Below are 19,254 nucleotides of genomic sequence, written 5' to 3'. Positions count from 1 at the left end.
TAATTTTGACCACCAGGGGATCTTTAACCTGCCCACGAAGCACGGGACATGGGCATTTTTTACATTTCGCCGCCATCGAAATGTGACCACCGCGGCCGGGATTTGTTCCCGCGACCTCGTGCTTAGCAGCGCAACACATGGTCCGTAAGCTACCGCGGCGGGTTTGTAATCATGTCTACTATTGTCACAGCAGGCGCTGTGGGACAGATGCAACGGCAGAGCGCCCACGCGTCAGGAACGGATACGATGTGTGTACAGGTTACGCACGCACGTACACCCGGCCACAAAAATTTATGGACCGCGGAATCTCAGAAAACGTTCGATTCCGTAGCAGCCTGTAGCAGTAACCAGTAAAACTGTATTCTACAATGTTGTTAGCACATTCTATTCAAGGCCCCAAATGCAAATACCAGGCTGCATTGGGAGGTTGCGGAGATGTTGAACTTTTTCTCGGATCTCGTGCCCCGCAATGCATTGTGGCCTGGTGTACGTGTGCAGAAGTGTAGCATACTCCTCATTCTTCTAGGCCTTCCGCCAAATGCAAGTGGCGTAATGAACTAACTGAAGTTCGCAAATTAAATTGAGTGAGAAAATCCGTAAAGTCGACGTACACGCAAGCTACAGACATGACAGCTCCGAATGGCAATTTGAACATGTGAGAAAGCATAATTCTGTGACGAGGAAAGTCAAAGCCTGAGTCGGAGGTCAAACATTCACGTGTATGCCGAAAAAGGTCAGTCTGGGATAACCTTTGGGCGTCCGTGGCAGGATATGCGAAACAGGTTCATGTGTTATATCTTTGGGACATCCGTGGGAAGATATCCGAAACAGGACGTTGAACTACCGGATGTCCCATTTGTCTCCAAATGGTCCATCGACATTGGGACATGATTCGAACGTGCTATGGAGGAAGTGTTTTCACTGGGCACGGGCTGTAGTATTTATATTTGTAGTAATTAAGACAATCTTTCTCATTTCAAGATACAAGATTGAAAGCTTAAGTAAAACCGTCTGGCACATGCCCAGTGGCAAATATCCTGTGGCACATAAGTGAACACTGCACTCTCACGGGGATCGGCCCGTGGAAAAGGTGGGACAGGCTCGCCTGTCAGAAAGTGGCTGTATGCTCAGACAAGAATGCCTCGCGTTAACATTTTGTGGAAAAAGAGTCCTCTGTGGCTGTGCATTTCTGTTGCCATTTCAGTGTAGCTTATGTGGGCCGTGTACTGCTGTTAATTCACAGGAAGAAAATGTTCAAAGATACAGCGGGAAATACACGCCCATATCACGTAGCCTTTCGTTGCCTCAACCGCCGTATCTACACTACTTACTGCCTTGGCCTTCACCGTGGCCTGTTGGCCGCGATGATGGCACCCTGAATCCAGTTGTCACTGTAGCTGATGTCCTTTTTTTTATCTTTGTCTTATGCTGTGCGTAAGATTGAAGGTGTTGTAAGCTAGCGTAATCGTTCACCCCTACTGGCTGGGCTGATGTCTGGCAGTGCTCATTCAGCTCCTGTAAACCCGTATACACTTCCCCAGTGATGTTTTACGACGACATTTCATGATCAGAGCCATTCGCGCATATGCAATGGACATACGTATATAGTGTAATGTGCACTGAACGCCTGTTCGCCTTTCGTGAGAATTTCAATTTGATCTATAAGAACCACGTGGAACGCTTTCAGTTCTGGTACTATGTGCGAAACAAGAGGTCCGGCTGCGTATACCGTGAATATCGGTAGATGTTAATTAGCGTGGAAAGCATAGACCTGCAATTTGTGGCAGTGACGCCGCGTTGAGCTACCGAGACTGGCTGGTTTGAGCAGGCCCGTTAATTGTGTGACTCCAGCTGCCAGAGACGTCTTATACCATATCGCTTCCGAAATGCTTCTTTTTTTTTGCTTCCCATAGTTCTGAAGCTGGCACGCCGACTTTTCTTTTTTTCTATGCACGAGAATCTCAGTGTTGCTGGGTCACTTCTTGGAAAACAAAACAATGAACGGGCACAAGAAAACCGTTGCCTTCACAGTGGCATATATGTAAAGCGTTTATCACCGACGGAAAACACAGCGTATGTCAGGTTCTACTCATTGGTCCTTGCAATTAGTCATATTTTGAGGCCAATTGCTCAGTCGCCAGAAACCGTATCAGGGAGCGTGAAACAAACACTTTGGCCAGTGTTTGCGCACACGCGAACTAAGTACGAACTTTTCTTAGGCTCGTATCTGTAAATAGATGTAAATAGGCTTTTCTCCTATCTTTGTATCCTCTCTCCTGTCTTCCCACTTGCTCTTGAATCCCCATTCGAAATCTCCCGCTGCTGGCCGCCGTTCAGGTGTCAACGGCCGCGGTTTACAGTTGCAGTGCTGAAACAAGGAGAGAGAGAGAAAAAACTTTTATTTTCAAATCAACAAGATTCGAGACCCGCGTCTTTTTAGTGGCTCTGGGCACCCGCCGCGGACGCGGTTCCGAGACCTTGTCTCGAAGCGGCTTCCTCGGCTCGCTGGACGGCCCAGAGTTGTGCTGTCAAGTTCGAGCTGAGCAGTGTGTCTTCCAGCGCGAGCGGAGCCCGGCGGTGGAAGAGACGGAGGGGTCGGCGCTGCCCGACTTGTTTGCTAAGTCCCGACACTCCCATAGCATGTGATTAAGTGTGGCAACCTCGCCACATGATGTGCATCTGTTTGTGGTGTATATGTCTGGATGCATGGCGTGCATGAGTCTGGAGTTTCTGCAAGAATCCGTTTGTAATTGTCTGAAGTGTACTGCTTGTGTCCTGTCTAGCCTAGCGTGAGGGAATGGGTATACGCGTCTTTGTAACTTGTAGTGTGTCGTGATGTCGTGGAACCTGGTCATGCGATCCTCCCACGCCGACACATTTGCAATACCCCGCGGGGGCTCATCCTCCGGTGATGCTCGGTGAGTTAGGCCTCGAGCAACGTGGTGAGCCGCTTCGTTGGGGGTGCTTAATCCAGTGTGTACCGGGATCCATAGCAAATGCCTTGGGTTATCAAAGTCGGCCTCTCCCTGGTGTATGGGTACGGCAATTCGCAATTTTGCCAATGGGCGCATCTCGCGAGAGGCGTATCATATACTGCTGAAACAAGGAACTTTCATATATTTTTCTCTTTAAGACAGCCGATTACTAAGCGATGTTACTCTACAGGTACATTCGGCGTCAAATATTTCTGGAATACGAGATATATCAAAACAAACAAACGTTCATATTTCTAAGAGCCTGTGCACGTAGTCAGGTATTCGGAATTCCACCTTGTACTAAGCATATGGAAACAAGATAGTGTCGGTGCGGGTTTTTCCGACTAAGCTCTGGAACTGCCCGGAAATTCAACTTTTTATCGGATACGATGATTTGTAAACTTTTCACACTTACTGTATAAGGAAGTATCCGCCACTTATGTAGGTCTTTCAACTGCGTCTAATCCGTTATCTTTCTTTTTCGCCCTATCCAGTCAGGAAGCTGCTAGCAGTGCTGCGAGGACGCAGGGCGGTGCGAAGACGCTTGCTGCCGTCGACGACGCTGTTGTTTCTGGTGCGTCACACCCACGTCCACTTCCGCCGTCACCGCTGAGCGCAGGACCAGCGACGCCCGGTCGCGAACAACGGTCTAGCTTCCCCCCTTCAACCGAGGAAGGTACTTCCTGGAAACAGACCGACCGCTGGGGCGCTCCGCCTGAGATCAACTCCCCCCACCCAACCACCGCCGCCGAGAGGATGGGCCCAGCGAGAAACAACAGCCTCTGGCGACAATCATCATATCAGGAGCAGGCCCTCGGTACACAGGACACACCACAGACAGACACACACGTCTTCGCCGGTCTCGCCCCGAAGGCTCGCGCATGCTGGCAGAATGGCGCCGGCTGTCGCTCCATCCGCTTGGCGCCTGTGTTCTTGCAGCGCGTGACGTCACAGTAGTTGGAAGGGTTCCGCGAAAGTTCGTTCGCCTGCAGTCGCGGATTGCACGAATGACGCAGAAGTGACGAGCCGCGTCCCGGAACGCCGGCTGTCGCTCCTTCCGCTTGGCGCCTACGCTTGCGTAATGTGTGACGTCGGCGTGATGCCTCAATCAAGCTGACGACTCACTAGTCCAAAAGATTTTGCGAAAGTTTGTCTTTTCGCGGATTGCGTGAATGATGCTGCAGTAAGCGGACGTGTCCTAGAATTTCAATTGACGCTTTGAAGCCAGCTCGGGTTTCTGGTTATTGGAACTTGGTCAGAAACGTGTAAAGGACGTTACACACAAAGCCCTTATGTTCGCGTGATTTACACATTACCTTCCAGGGGACATTTTTGAGCTTGTTCTTGTTCCTTGCTCTCGTGAGCCAGACAAAAGTTTCCTGCTGCAGGCGACCTTTCTTGTGTTCGTTTTAGAACGGCTTATATGTCGCCCTCTGTCACTCCATTTGCATTTCAGGGCACGGCCAGTGTCTGCCATTATTTCTTCACTCACTCCAACTTTTCAGACGTCCACGCAGCTGTATTTCCAAGAGATGCCGCACAGGGTGTCCCGAAGAGATTGAACTTGGCGCAATTATTCTGAGCGAAGTCGCACGATATTCCGCATGGATCCAGGATCCATCTGCGTACTCATCACAGTGCGCGAGGGTGGATGCCAGTTCGGACAACGTTGTTCGTGCGGCTCATCATTGAAGCTTTCGTACCGGATGGAACCGCCAGATGTCTCCGTAGCGCCACGGGCATTCGGGCGTCAGCGCTCGGACCAGCACGCTTACTTCGCGACCCGGAGCACCTTTCGATAGAGTTACTCCATATACAGTAACTGCACCAGTCGGCAACTGGAGGCGGCATCTATCGGCGGTTTGCAGAAAGAGTGACAGTCGGCGCCTTTCCCGAAGCCTTCCTAGGACCAAATGGCGCCTGGTGTGAAAACCAGTGCTCTGTACTGAACAGCTTTTGTTTTCTTTGCTGACGTGTCTTCTTACGTTCCTGTTTTCTTCCTCGGCAACGAGCTTGGCGAGCAAATACTTCTTCCACTGGTCGGCAGGCGCTTGAACATTACGCAGGCGGGCATCATCGGTGGCTGCCAGACTTTTTTTTTCTCCCTCTCATAACCGAAAAGCGAGCCCACCACTTTGACATTGTGGTACCCCACTGTGGCAGAGACGATTGTGAAAAGAATGTGAGAGCGTCGTCACCCGTCACCCTCGCTGAGGTTGCCACGTGTTAAACGTTAGAAATCGATGTTTAAAGCAGGCCGGGGGCAATGCGGACCCGGCACGGAAACTGGCACGGTCTGGAGACCACTGCGCTTCCGCGAAAGGAATCCTCGGAGGCTGCTCTCGCAGAAAGAAAAGGCACATAGTGAACAAAATCTTCACATTTCGTATAAGCTTAATGATTCTGTTAGATAACATATGAGGTTACGAAATGTCATTTTCGTTTAATTATAGTGTTTAACGTTTCGCAACTACACAGTAAATTACGAGGGACGTCCTTCAGTGGGGGGGCTTCGGGTTAACTTTGGCCATGTGGTATCCTTTAACATGCATAATGCATTCATATCATATCACATGCATACACATATGCATGTGATCACATTACTGTGGGTTACCGCACCCCAATGAAACATCCCGTATGCCCCATATACTGCATCCATAATCCTATATGATCCCGTATGAAAATCTGTATGAACCAATATAAACTCATATGGTCGCATAGTATTATGGTACAGGGCATATGAATATTTCTTTATTAGGGCACATTTGCGACGTATATCAATCTTTTATTCTTCTGGGGCTTTAAGAGCAGATCGTTGAGCTCGTATAATTTTCTCAATGATTTTTAGCCTTTTGGCTACGAGATGTAGTAATTGGTGTTCAGATAAATTTTAGTCATCTAGGATTAACTTGCATAAATTTAATTTTAACAACGCAAGTCATTTTGCATTCCACCTATATAGCAATGCGGCCATTGGAACTGGGAATCGAACCTCATGACCTCGCGCGTGGTAGCACAGCGCCGTAGCCAATGGGCTGCCGGGGCGAGTCTGTGTCGCCTGTCGTGCTGTTGCAGAGCCCCTGGTCTTGCAACATGGAATTAAGGAATTACTCGGCTCGAAGCTACACCTTGTAGTTTTTAGTTCTCAATGCGGGGAACGTTTTTTGACGGGGACATTACGTGCCCACGAAACTTATTTTCAAGGTATCAATAGGAGTTGTGTGTAACCCGAGTCGGAAGCGGTCGATTTAGCAGGAGGTCGTACTGTCTGTCCTTTTCAGTGTCTCAGAGAACCGAGTTTTATGATTTAGCTTAGATGGCACCGACGCGTCGTAATGACCTGCCGTGTGTGTGTTCACGCAAGTAGGTAAGGAGGGGGGGGAAAGGCGGGAGGGGGGTACTGCCGTGCCGCCAATGAGTCCGGCTTTTGCGTCACAGGGCGCAGCGTTTTATATCGACCACCTCCTCTATAATTTGTTCGCTGCCTTTATTTCACCCACCGCTCGTAGCTTACCGAGGCTTATGACGCCAGGATCAGCTAGTCAGTGCAATGCGTAGTATATAAACGCGCCGACTTACGCGCTCATTTCTGTGTTGTGCTAGGAACCCTTTGAAGTGTGAACATTGGGGAATCGTATCGGTTTTGTCTGCTGGTAGGCAAAACTATCTGACGAGTGTTCTCGTTTCCGTTCTCGTTCTCTGTTTCGGAGTTTGGCAATGTCTGTTCGTATCCACGTGACAACAAGGCAACAAGGTGCAGGTATGCACCAGCATGTTTTGTTATTCGTACTTTCATCACAGCATAAATCAAAAGCTGTTCGGCTGTCATCACTCTTGAGCGTCGCTTACAGTATATTGCGGGTTTATTCTAGTCTATCACTACGCTACCTCTTGTTTCACGAAGGCAGCTCTGCCATCGTTACGACTATTTTGTTTGTTTGTTTACGCTTGCCCCAGTCTTGTCAGACGTCCTCAGTTTGTTGATAGCAAGAGAAGATTTCTCGTGTTTTTTAACTGGGATTGCTTCTTTAAGTTCTATTATACTCGGTAGACGAAATATGAAAGAGCTACCTACTCTTTTTAGCAATTCTTATTTACTGTACACACATACACGGAGAACAATAACTTTACACTTTCGTCGAATTCAACGATGTGTCAAGCGATGTCGTATCTACTTGTCTGCATTTGCTAATTTGTTTAGTTTTCTCATACCCTGATCGTGTAATGAATCTAGAGGAAGTGGCCTAGAGCTAAACCTTAATGTCATCTAATTTTGTTTTCTGCAACAAGTACAGATGAGTAAATAGAACTTGAATAAATGCTCGTTGATTTTCTTACATAAATACTAGCAATGACTGAGCTGCTACTTTGTAGTGTGACTCACTGCAATGTGGATAAAAGTTGCGCAGAACGTTTTCCTTATCGCTGCCATTTAGGTTCGGGTTTTTCTATCAACTAATTTTAACACACAATCTCTGGTACAATCCCCTTATGGTGATCATATCCACCAAAACTGTGTAGATGGTGGTAGTAGTGTGGTTGCTGTCCCGAATTTACCACGATTAATGGAACGTTGGTGAAAATTAATTGACAATAATGACTTAGATTATCACTCACCACAGAACCTCCCCTAGCAATTACGCTATTTGTTGGAGTTTACTAAACCACTGTTCCTACTGGGGAAATTACCATCAGCTTGGAGGCGTCATTTATTGTGTTTTTAAACGAAGGAAAATCGGCAGCCTTTCATTGCATAAAACATCGACCACTTTGGAGATTTTCATAGAATTCATTTGCTTTGTGTTGCCATACCCATGTAAACTTTTTTCATTGTAAGATTACTCAGCTCGCGTTTTCTGCTTGCTGTTAAGGGTTTTAGATGATAGATCCCATGATTTTCATACTGTAACACCATAGTTTTTGAAACGTTGTGCATCTAAAGCTAAAAAATTACGTTGTCGGTATTCTTTCCATTGTTCTTGAAGTAGTCAATTTTTTGCCTTTTGGTACGCTTCAGTATTGCAATCGCTCCATTGAGACATTTGTTTAAGTACAAACATTCATCTATATTCTTTAGAACTAACGATGCATACGTTCAGCATTTTTTAATGGCTCGTGGAACGTAAACAGTGCATTGGAGTGTTCCACAATCAGGGCCAATTAGAATAAGCTTTTAACCATTTACACATACTTCATTTTACAACACGCGTGTGTTATGATGAAGGGTTAGGGGCATTACGTGCGGGACAGGTGTGTTCTTGTTCCGCGGCATTCATGTTAGAGTCATCTTGTTTGGCCAAGCTAATTGTTAGTCCCTCTTAACGAAAATCATTGCACTTTCGTTTACTTCTGGAGCCAGTCTTTAAGCTTCATTTCGACGCGCGATTTTATAGAGTCCAGTGCGCTTAAGTGGCTTCACCTTATTGTTCGGCTTTCCTCTCGTTAATGCTGTCACGTGTCGTGAGGCAAATGCTGAAAATGCTCTTTGTAGTGCCCATTTCGACAAGCACTTTTATGACGTTCAGTGCGCTCAACTGGTTTCACTTTCTGGTTCCGTTTCCCGGCTGTTAGCAATGCTATCACGAGTCGTGAGCTAGGTACCGTAAATGCTATTTGCATGCTGCAACCGTCGCGATTTGCAGTCATTTACACAACACAAAATGTACCACCTGTTGAGTGAACGAACGTGTGGCGAGTGTTTCGTTAGTGGTTCGAAGCACCGAAAGGTTTACCGACAAGGTTAGGGTATAAATGCCGCGTAAGGACATTCTCTGCACTCTTGAGAATTTTGATGACCCAGGAAGGACGGTGAGCAACTCTAGACCTACATTTTAGCAGACGCTTCCATTTACGTCTCTGCAAGAAGTGCATCGCGCAGCGCTTAACCAGAGTAGCACAGCTAATCAAGCATCGACATAACGAAGCGATAACGGATATAACGAAGCATCGGATATAACAAAGTCCAATAAAATTTTCTGGCTGATACTAGCGCGTAATGAATATATGCCTATAACTAATATCGCATATAAAAACAGAATTTTCGCGTCAGGTGCAACTTCATTATAACGAGGTTCTAACGTATTCGGTTTTTCTAACTTTCTGCATTACAAAAATCTCAATGCCGGTCGCCACCGGTAATTCATTTGTACAAGTACAAAAGCTGGACCTATAATATTAGCATGAAACAATCGACCATTCATCCTTCCTTCGCCGACAATCTCCGGCGCTAGTTGATTGATTCGACTGTCACAGGCGGAGTTGCAGTCCGCACATTGCCAGACGTTGATCTCAAAACCCCACACTGGTTTTTTATACATGAGAGGGCGACGGGAGTTCGCAGCTGGTGTGGTTTCGTAGCTATGTACTGTCAGCTATAGTTAGAGCAAAGCGTTCTCGTAATGTTCTAGTGCTCTGCCACATCAACTGAAATCATGCTGCTTGTTGATGGTTTTGGGAGACCCCAGGTGCCGCTCGAGGGATCCAAATTATTTTTCGTCCTTTTATGTCGTTTGCAACTAGTTGATTTTACGGCGCCTGCTTTCCCCGGAAGCACACTAAGCCAGAATGCTGTCCTAAACGTTCCTTGCAGCTATGCTCACACTCCTGCCGCGTTGAATGATTGTTGCGCCCTCCCCCATCTTCTACTGAGCAATTAATCACTGCATACTCGCATAGTGGTTGCGCGATAGTGGTGATCCATCACATTAAGTTTTCTTCGTTGAGGAGAGCGTGTTATAATGCGTTTCAAGGTTTACTATGGCTTTGCTGTGGCCAGATATGTTTTGTCAGCACCTTTGCTCTGCTGTTTTTTTTTCTTTGTCATTGTTACCTCTCTGCAGCCGTTTTTCCAAGTGTGTCTTTGGCGTACAGGGTCCCTGCGTCTTTCGTTTTATGGTGATATAATAGGATTCAGATATACTAGGATAGTAAACGAGATAAATGAGCAGCCAGTGCAAAGAGGGGAATCTGCGGTATACATATACGATAAAACATAGCACCGCGCACGAACGTAAGCACTTTTGTGACATTTCTTTTTCTTCATCGTACCTTGTCCATACTACGTCGTGAAGCAGGAAGTGCACACTTCGGACCAGGAACTGTGGTGGCGTTGCTTTCTTGCTGAGTTGACCGACATCTTACCAACAGGCTTCAATATACGGCCAACATAGGGAGCATTAGCGACCCTCAATTTCTGTTCTAGCAAAATGTGGCCGCGGTGACGTGCTCTGTGCGATACCAATGCTACTGCGCACGGACAGAACTGCCTTGAAGCTCCTTGCGCATGACCTGTTGTGGCAAGCCTGCATACATTGCTCTATCCAAGCCTGTAATTCACAGTGATGCTAACAATGTGTATCTTTAGTGTGTAAGCCTAGGATTTTTGCCTGTTAGTTTTGTGAGCCCGGAGAATAAGAAATTCGTCTTTGTTATGCGTCATAAGCTCAGTGATACTGGTTAGTCGTAACGTGTGTGTGCATGTGTCGTGGGACATGATAAAATAGGAACTCAAAGTCTGATCACTTTCATTCGACAAAAAAATAACGTGGTAGACATTACCGCTGCCAGCGTAAGCATTAGAGCAACCCGATAGGAGCCTTTGTTGTTTTGTGCTGCAACCATGTCGATGCCAAATTTTTCTCCATTGAGTCTACCTCTACCTTTCGAGTTGTCACATAATTCACTTCCGTAAGCGTTGTTTAATATTCGTGTCATTTAAGGTTAGCTAAATCTGTCGAGACGTCATGCACATGGATTGACCAGTTTTATGAGGAAAGCAAAGGTAAAGAGTTTACGAATTTGCCTCTGCAAACATTATGAGTGGCATTCTAAGTATCATACTTTACACCGGTGGTTGGCAACACTGGTAGTGGCGAACGTTCGCAGTCGTCTCACGTCAACCCATTTTCATTCTCTTTCTCATTCGAGACTCTGAGGCGCCGTGCGACATTCGAACCAAGCGAACGCTTGCTATCGTGTCCATGTTGATTATCGTCGAGCTTGAATTAAGGTTGAATACACAGCTCTATCTGCCCTATCATATGGCGCAAACCGAAGTTGTAAAGCGAAGATAGTACAGTGTTTTAGCCTGTCCGTAATTGTACCACAGCTTACGCAGTACCGGAACATTGCAGGCGTCCGCAGTAGCGCAGGTGGCGCCAAATCGTGACGCTGACGTGAGCTAGAGCACAGAAAACCATAACTGGATGGTACGGCCAGGTTCTACCTATCTGCTGGCGCAAGGTGTAGGCACCAACAATATTTAGTGCGCAGTGAATTTCTTTGCCACTTTGGTGGCACGAGCATCGATTGACACTCTTGTTTCTTGCGCAGCACTTCCGGTTCACCTACTGAGACGGCCGGGGTTGAAATTCAGAGTAAATGAGAAAAGATATAAAGAATAGTACGCGACAAAATCATGGGTTTTTCAATATATATACAATATAAGCCCATATGTTTCGTTACAAGTTAAGTTACTGAAGTGTCTGGAATAATTATAATTAATTACTAATCGCTGATTACCGCTCACCAAAGCACATAACTGTAGACTTTGGAGAGCTGCCACATGAGAACGACTTTGGCGAAATTCCTGGAAACCCAGAAGTATAAAGCGGAAGTAATGACGTCACACACAAGGTGGCATGATATTTAACCGGCTAATTAAGGGAAGACGGTTGCCTCGCATTGACTGAACATCTGCCTAACAGAGCGGATGTGACCTCACTCCCTCCTCTCTCGCTTCTCCTCTCCCGGCGGGCACCTGCTCGCTCGCTCGCTTGCTCGCAACAACTGCGCGCGCGCGCTCGTTACATGCTCTGACGTCAGCACCGGAGAGGGCGCGGAAGGTGCGCTTCGTGCTCCACTCGCTAGGTGGCTACGCCCCGCCTGGTGGCGCAAGCTGCGTTTCCTCCTCGCCCTCCCTCCCGCCTCGCCCGCATATCGTGCCAGGGAAAAGACGTTGGCTCGCTTAACCTGAAGAACACCAACGCCGAGGTTCGAGGGCCACTAAGAGACGCCTAAGTGAAAGATTAGGGTCGCCTACCGTTTTGCATCTGCGAGAACATTAACAGGACGTAACATCCTTTCTAACGCGTTGTTTTAGAAGAGAATGTGCGAACATTGCGCGCGCTTCTCATCAATCATCATCATCTGTAATGTATCTATGAATCCGGTGTTCCGGTATTTGTTGACCTATAGTGTGCGTTAGGACAGCTGAAACTCTCTTTTGGAGAGTTTTAGCATAGCAGCAACGGGTTAGCGTAGACGTACGAATGTCGGAAATAGAGGAGGACTTCAGCAGCAGCATATTACAATGTCGACATATTAGAACACAGTGGTTGACTGTAACATGCTAGAATCATTCTTATGATTGGCTCTTCTATTCGAAAATCGGCAGGATTCCTTTGTGGTTGTTATGTCGTTGCCTACACACTAGTGCCAGAAGACAGGTGAAATACAGTCGTTCAATGAAATAAAACTTCTGCGCGCATTGGTTAAGCACAGCGGTTTTGCAACATTTCGTCACCAACGCCGTGTCTACGCCTTCGGGTACACGTTCTTGATGGTGTGTCTTTTGTTACGCTAACGCTGCGCACCGCAATTCGTATGTGAGTAAGTAATGGTTCCATATTTTGACGCCGGATTCAACCAGCGTGTTATAAACGTTCCTCCGCACCAGTTCACTGCAATACTCTGTTGTCCAAAAAAAATTCAGGAACCTAACAATAAGATTAACCTCGTGACGGTTTTGCCGCCGCCGACACGTTTACGCCACCATAAAATCTGTAAACACCCCCACCCATTAGAACAAGAGTTCTTCTTGCTCTCATCATGCAAAACGTCACAAGAGGCCGCCACCATCACTGCTGCTCGCGTCCACATCCTCTGGTATTTCGCCGCACTACGTCTAGTGCGTCTCCTTCATAGCTTGAGCATCGCATACGGAAAAGGCCTGCGTTCATCGTGAAAGAGGGGCGTATAACATGTACGTTGCGCAAAGTGTGAAAGTGCACTGGTGGCCCCTGTCACGTCACGCACGCGATCCTGTTCGTGTATCCAAACTGAAGCTGCCTATTTTCTATGATATGGCCTCAGAGAGCGGCGTCGGTGGGTGTAAGGGTGCGAGTGAGCACGCAGCGTTGCCGGTCGAGCGCGGAGTTACTAAGCCTAACGCGAAACGTTAGGCTTAGTAACCCCGTTCGCGCTGTTATCGGTGATACGCCATGTGTTTGTCCCAGCTGCAGACGGGAGTCGTACGCTGCCCGCATCCGCTTTTCGCCAGTGCTGTGGTGACTGTGGTGTGGCGTTTCGGTCCACGCGTCCTGTGGCCACCCTCGTGACAAAGTTCGAGCGTTGTGTTCTGCGAGGTCACCGCTATCGCATTCCGCCGCGCGCGCGTCTGTTCGTGTAAGTGATACGCATGCGCAGTTGGCGCGTTGGCGCGACGGTCGTCCAAGGCAAAATGAAAGGATCGCTGAAAATAGCGTCTTACAATAGCAGCACTGCGCGCATTGCGTTCTAAGAGCAGCCGAAGACTCGAGCTGCAATAACATTTACTGTGCCGACACGCCCCAAAATGACAGATATTTCCTGACGTCACACCGACGTGCCGGCTTTGTTGGGCACAAAAATTTCAAACTGGGAAGTTCGGCCTTCGTTTTCTCCACTAGCAATCAATTTCCTTCCCCAAAAACGAATGAACTTCAGTTTTGAAAGAATGCTGTACCGATCTATAAACCGATTCCCTTTTGCTGTTTGGGGTCAATTTAATATTCACAATTCATGTAGCGCGCCGCATCGTACCCCTATATTTCTTTCTCTTAAAGTAATTTTTTTTTTAACTGCGACGTACACCTGGACTTGTGTTTGCACCAGGCATTTCAACAAACTGAAAGACTTCTCAGCCCGTTTTTTCTCTAGTGTTACCGTTGCCTTTCACCATATACAGCGTAGGAACTATGTGAAGTTACGGCGGTTTATGTGCAGTTGTACTAGCTGATGTTTTTTATTGCACATAACAAACACAAATTCACTACATATGACTAATTCATTAGTGACATGAACGGGAGGCATTTGGGGACGTAGTAATATGCAATTAGCCATTATAGTCTGGGATTCTAGTCTTAAAGGAACTGAAGTGAGGCATAAAAAAGGTATGCGGACCGTGCGAATTTGTTGGAGAGACACTAAAGACATGTAGATTGCGTACCATCGTGTTAACACCGTCAGAGCTTAAGTTATGGTCGCTCTGGCTTTTTATATTCTGTCAAACGTGCGTCCGAACCCCGAATCACGCGACGTTTTGGCACAATATGCGCACTCTTAAACATATTCAGAGAGAAAAGTGAAAACGCGTAGTTAAATCAAACCTAGGAGCCTCTGAACAAATCGTCAGCATTTCTGAAAGTATGCCTCATGAAAAAACTGCGCTAGCCAATGCAATTCAATGTTGATCCTATGTTGCAGATTGCCACGGGTCAATGTAGCTTGAATTGGCTAACAATCACTCGCGTTGCACACTCAAGTGAGAGAGCTATCGTTGCGACCTAGCAGGTTTAAAACTCCGGGGCTGCGACCACCTCATGCCACCATGATGACGAAATGAAGCACGTGATTGTTGTCGCGTGGCGTAGCGTTTCCCGCTGCTGTCATTAGGGGTGTATACCCTGTAAAACCATGACGAGCGATTTGTTGACGTCTTTCTGTTCATGTTAAACTTACCGTGGTATGCTCATTTTTTTTTATCAAACGCTCGGCATTCCTTATGCATGTCTTACGCGTGGTTATCAAACAGCTTTAACGCGCAAGTATTACAGACCATGACCACCTTCGTAAAAGAACATTTATTCTTGGTTTCTGAATCGAGAATAAGGAGTACCGTCGGTTTCATCCTTCCTGACTTCCTGAGGGAAGAATGAAATGCGCCGGATTCGCGCCAATATAGAATTCGATAAATATTTCTCATAGCCCCGAAACTCTGGCAGCGACACTGCAGAAATCAAAAAAGTCGAATATAGCCTTGCCTCTCCGTCGAACTACGTTGCCAGTTTGTTCGACATTCGTTGTTTGGCTCTACACATTGTAATATTTTAGGCAGTGTCTTAACCTATATTAGACAGTGAGGCACGTTCAAATTCCTCAGTACGCTTGGACGAAGCATAAAGAATAAACTATGTGCTCTCGAATCATGTCCGCAACGCTGAAAGCTTGAAGGCTGGCAAAAGTTTCCTGTGAAACTTAGAGTTTGCTATACTGGTTATTTAGCTTTTTTTTTTATTTTGAGCAGGCAGAGCAACACGCTGCTAGTGGGCCGGGAAGTCGCCGTCTTACAAAATGCTATTACGTCGTGCCATATAGTCAAGCGTGACAAATTATCATCCGCTGAGCCCGCACGTGAGAGATGCCAAAAATAACTAAAAACCTGTGAGTGAAGTGGTTGATCACATGCCTTTACGAACGTAGACTGGCTATTCTCCATGGTGTGTACGAAAGAAGGTACTCGCATGCATTCACGCTTGTATCCCCGAAGTACCCCTTGTTGGTTTTTGCCAATAACCTTTTCAGGATTAAGAGCCAATAAATTTTCGTCTGATGAGACAGTAGGACTTCTGGGCATTAGGACTTTGTGCATTCTTTATTACGTCTTGGTTTTCTTGCTGTTTTTTTATACTTGTGTAGTGTAGCACTTTTGGGTAGAAGGACTTCGTGTATTCTTTATTACGTCTTGTCTTTTTTTGGGAGGGGGGGTTTGTTCTTTTTTTTATACTTGTGTAGTTAGTGAACGCCCGTCCAGTATGAAGGAGAACACCTTTATTCATTCAAGTAGGCAGATATAGAAGTTGAAATCGCACTTCCTGGTACATGATTGGTAGTTCTCCTGTTTGGGTATGTGCCTCATGATACACTTCTTATTTCATGGCAAACCATCTTGTAAGAAAATCAGGTGTTCCCTCTCATATTGGCCCACGCTGTATGTAGACAGGCGACTAGATGGCGCTTCCTTCGGACCACGTTGAAGTCCGATTTCCTGTTTTGCCGGAAACCAAACAGAGCCGAGACACCATTATACACATATAATACTCGTGCGTTTTCAAATTTGTCATCTTTAATTGAGTGCTGCGATCATGTTCACATTTTGAGAAACTTTCAGCACAGTGACTTGAGCGGGTTCATTCGCGTTCACCTTTGTTCATTTCTGATTTTCGTATTCTGTGTATAAACACCATCGATCACACTGGCACACTAGATCACTGTTTAATTATCCAAGGACATATAGCTGTGCACTGATTACCTCGCGCAGTGAGCGTTTGTTCATCCGTGATGTGTGACTTGTTTTCCACTTAGGCGACGTGCGGAAGGCTGCTTCTGTATAGACACAATATAGTTCTCGCTGTTGACACCGATGCAGCTGCGAGGCGGCCCATCAAACTTTTCGCAGTGCATTGTTATTTTTGTTTCGTTTCACTTCGTCCCTGCCATAGCTTCCCGAGTGACACTAGCGCTTATATGTTACACAAAACAACGTCGAGAACATGGAGCATTGCCGTGGCTCAGTGGCAACGTTGTTCCTCTGGACTCCCAAGTGTGTTCAGTGACACTTAGAAACCACGAGACCAAAAAGGAGAGAAAAAAAAACGTTTGCGGGACCCCCTTCACATCTTTTTTTCCTGCGGCCATACATTTCTATCGCCGACCGCAAGTAGTCCATATGACCACCCCCGGCACACAAAAGATGCTTAGATTGGCCGGGAACTCGGCTCGGAGTCTGTACAGCTACATAACATGGTGTTTTATTTTGTGTTTCTCTCTCGCTCTATCTTAAACTTTCTCTTTGTCCCCCTTCTTTCATGAAAGTGTCACGTGCTTTTAACGATGTTGCAGTGTGTTTCTCAGCTTCCACAATCTAGTGGCGAGTGGTGACCCTTGCCAATTCCCATGCTCCGCTGTTGTTGAGCTTCGGGCGCTGAACCCACTTGGATGAGTGATGATGAAGATGTTATTGGTGATGAGTTTGAAGTGTGCTGCTCTTCTTCTATTTTTCTTTTTTTGAGCGAAGCGTTCAGTGTTGAGTGTTGGAAAGCTGGGACTCTTCTTCAGTGCACCTCTAGCCCTCGCTCAGGGCTAAATGTACCACGCGGTGGGCCACGCGCGAATGTATGACCTTTCGATGACATGTATGTCATGCCGCGAAGACATTTAACGGAGCGAGAAAGAGAGATGGGGCTAGAAAAAAAAGAGAAGATACATTTGTCACACACCCTGCACGATATGTGGGTCCATAGCTTTGTGTTTTGTTTTCCATAGTGTTCTTTTTTTTTAAATTTCGTTGCACCACCTCTGCAAATGGTGAGGATGGGCGAGACAACCTGTAAATAAAATGTTGAAAAGTATAAGTTGATGCCGGTGCGGAATTAAAAAGAGCTGAACCCTTGAAGAATGTGTGGTCGTTTCCTCGGCGGGGGTGACACTGTTTCTGGGTGCCGAATGTACATACGTTTGCGTCAGTCAAGAGAGCGAAGCAGAGTAACATAGCGTATGTTTTCTTATTGAAACGAGTAAATGTGATGCTGTTGGGATTGGACGTGTACTTTAGTCGGTGGTAGGTGCCGGCAAAGTTAACTGCGAAAAGCACTTAGTAAAGTGGACAGGGCGAGACAGAAACGATTCGAACGATGCTCACTTGGTAGTAGTGCCAGGATTTCCGGAGAATGGGAGAGCCCGTTAGAAGTGCCATCTACAGCATACGGAAACGAATAAAATCTTTGGTAACGTTGTTTGCTTGGCGAATTCGTTCATATTGGTAGGTATGAGACCAGTAAATAAATACTACACGATGAGGAAGAACTGGAGACAGGCGCTCGCCCTACAACTGAAATTTATTCAAAGGTAACCTGGTAGCTCTGGACATCGAACCAGCGGCGCCTGCGTTAGCTCCCGCCAAGTAAAGCAATAAGGAAAATCCAGAAAACCCGTCTTACAATACAGATTGGAAAAACGTGCTGCAGTTTAAAAACACGAACACTTTATCTGTGAGGAGAATTGAGGGGTCACTTACGCATGAACTTCTGCCCTGTTTTGTGATTGGGTGCACTTCCCAGATTTCACGTTCGTTTTAGAGCGCAGCTCTCAGGAGCCCGTTCCTGCGGCGATCGTCGGCGGTGTAATTGAGCCACGGAGTAAGACATTTAGGAGGTGAAACTCCCGTCAGCGCGAGCGAGCGCGGGCGACCAGATAAGGTCACAATTGTATGCGCCGACGGGACCGTATACAGTGGCGGCGCCATGCGGCGCGTCGTAGAAGCCGCAGCGAAAAAAAAATGCAGTGCCCGGGCAGGCGGCTTCGGCGCGCTCTCAACGGCGGTAATTTCTTTCCAGGCCGCCAGGCGCCGCCAGCACGATAACGGCTCCGCGGGTATGTGACTTTTTCTGGTCGCCGCAAACAGCGGAGTTTCCACTCCAAAATGTTTCTTGCTCCGTGAATTGAGCGAACGAACACATTGAAAGATGAAAGAGCGAACGCGGAGCAGTATGTGAAAAACGCGAGCCATAAACGGCGGAGACTATAGTGTACTAGAATAATATTCTAGTACGGAGACCATTGAGAGCGGCTCCTCCAGTGACGTACGCACGGGAAACAGGTGTCATGCGGACCCGCCCGACCGCTAGATGCGTACTCGTATCTGGATTCAGCCGAACCGCTCGTTTCGTACTATCATCTGCTCGCGTCAGCTCCCGCTTGTTTGGTTAGCTTGATTTGGTCTCGTTCGCGTTTGTTTCGATTGTCATGGTTTGCGATTGTTTTGTAGTCTGATTGTATGCGCGACGCGAATTATGTAGTACTTTCTGGAAGCCACGTGGCACGAGCAATTACAAGGGAACCTTCGAACGAGTCATGTATAAAAGCCGACGCGAGATTGACCCGCAGATCAGATTTTCGACGATCGCCCACTCTGCTACGTCTGTCTCAAGTTCTTTGCCTCAACATATCTCGAAATGAAAACACGTGTGGAGCTGCTCTCAAATGTCGCATTAGGGAATGTCGTGATGGTCGGCGAATTATTTTTCCCCATCCTTTGCCGATAGTATTTAGATTGGAAATATGTAGTTCAACAGCATTATTTCGAGTGCAGAGGTAAGTTGCCACCAGTGTTTGTCGAGAGGTGATGGCAGGGTTCACGCAGCTTGTCATTAACGCATAGGCCCGTCTGACCGATGTGTAGACACGGCCAGATGGCAAAGGTATTCGCTGCACGACTGATACGGCACATTTTGTGAACATGGTG

General features: G+C 46.9%; 1 protein-coding gene across 1 annotated transcript in view; it reads left to right on the top strand.

The window, feature by feature from the left end:
- The window catches only part of LOC142563772 (cGMP-inhibited 3',5'-cyclic phosphodiesterase 3A-like), a 375,893-nt gene extending 357,398 nt beyond the window's left edge, over window positions 1–18,495 (top strand). Inside the window, exon 16 of the mRNA XM_075674385.1 lies at window positions 3,470–18,495. Coding sequence (XP_075530500.1) covers window positions 3,470–3,484 — 15 coding nt within the window. The 3' untranslated portion in view covers window positions 3,485–18,495. The remainder of the gene's footprint in view (window positions 1–3,469) is intronic.
- Window positions 18,496–19,254: the final 759 nt, after the last annotated feature.

The sequence above is a fragment of the Dermacentor variabilis genome, chromosome 11, assembly GCF_050947875.1.
Source record: "Dermacentor variabilis isolate Ectoservices chromosome 11, ASM5094787v1, whole genome shotgun sequence".
In the NCBI taxonomy this organism is placed as follows: domain Eukaryota; kingdom Metazoa; phylum Arthropoda; class Arachnida; order Ixodida; family Ixodidae; genus Dermacentor; species Dermacentor variabilis.
The sequence above is the reverse complement of the archived record's forward strand: the minus strand, read 5'-3'. Positions and strand labels throughout refer to the sequence as shown.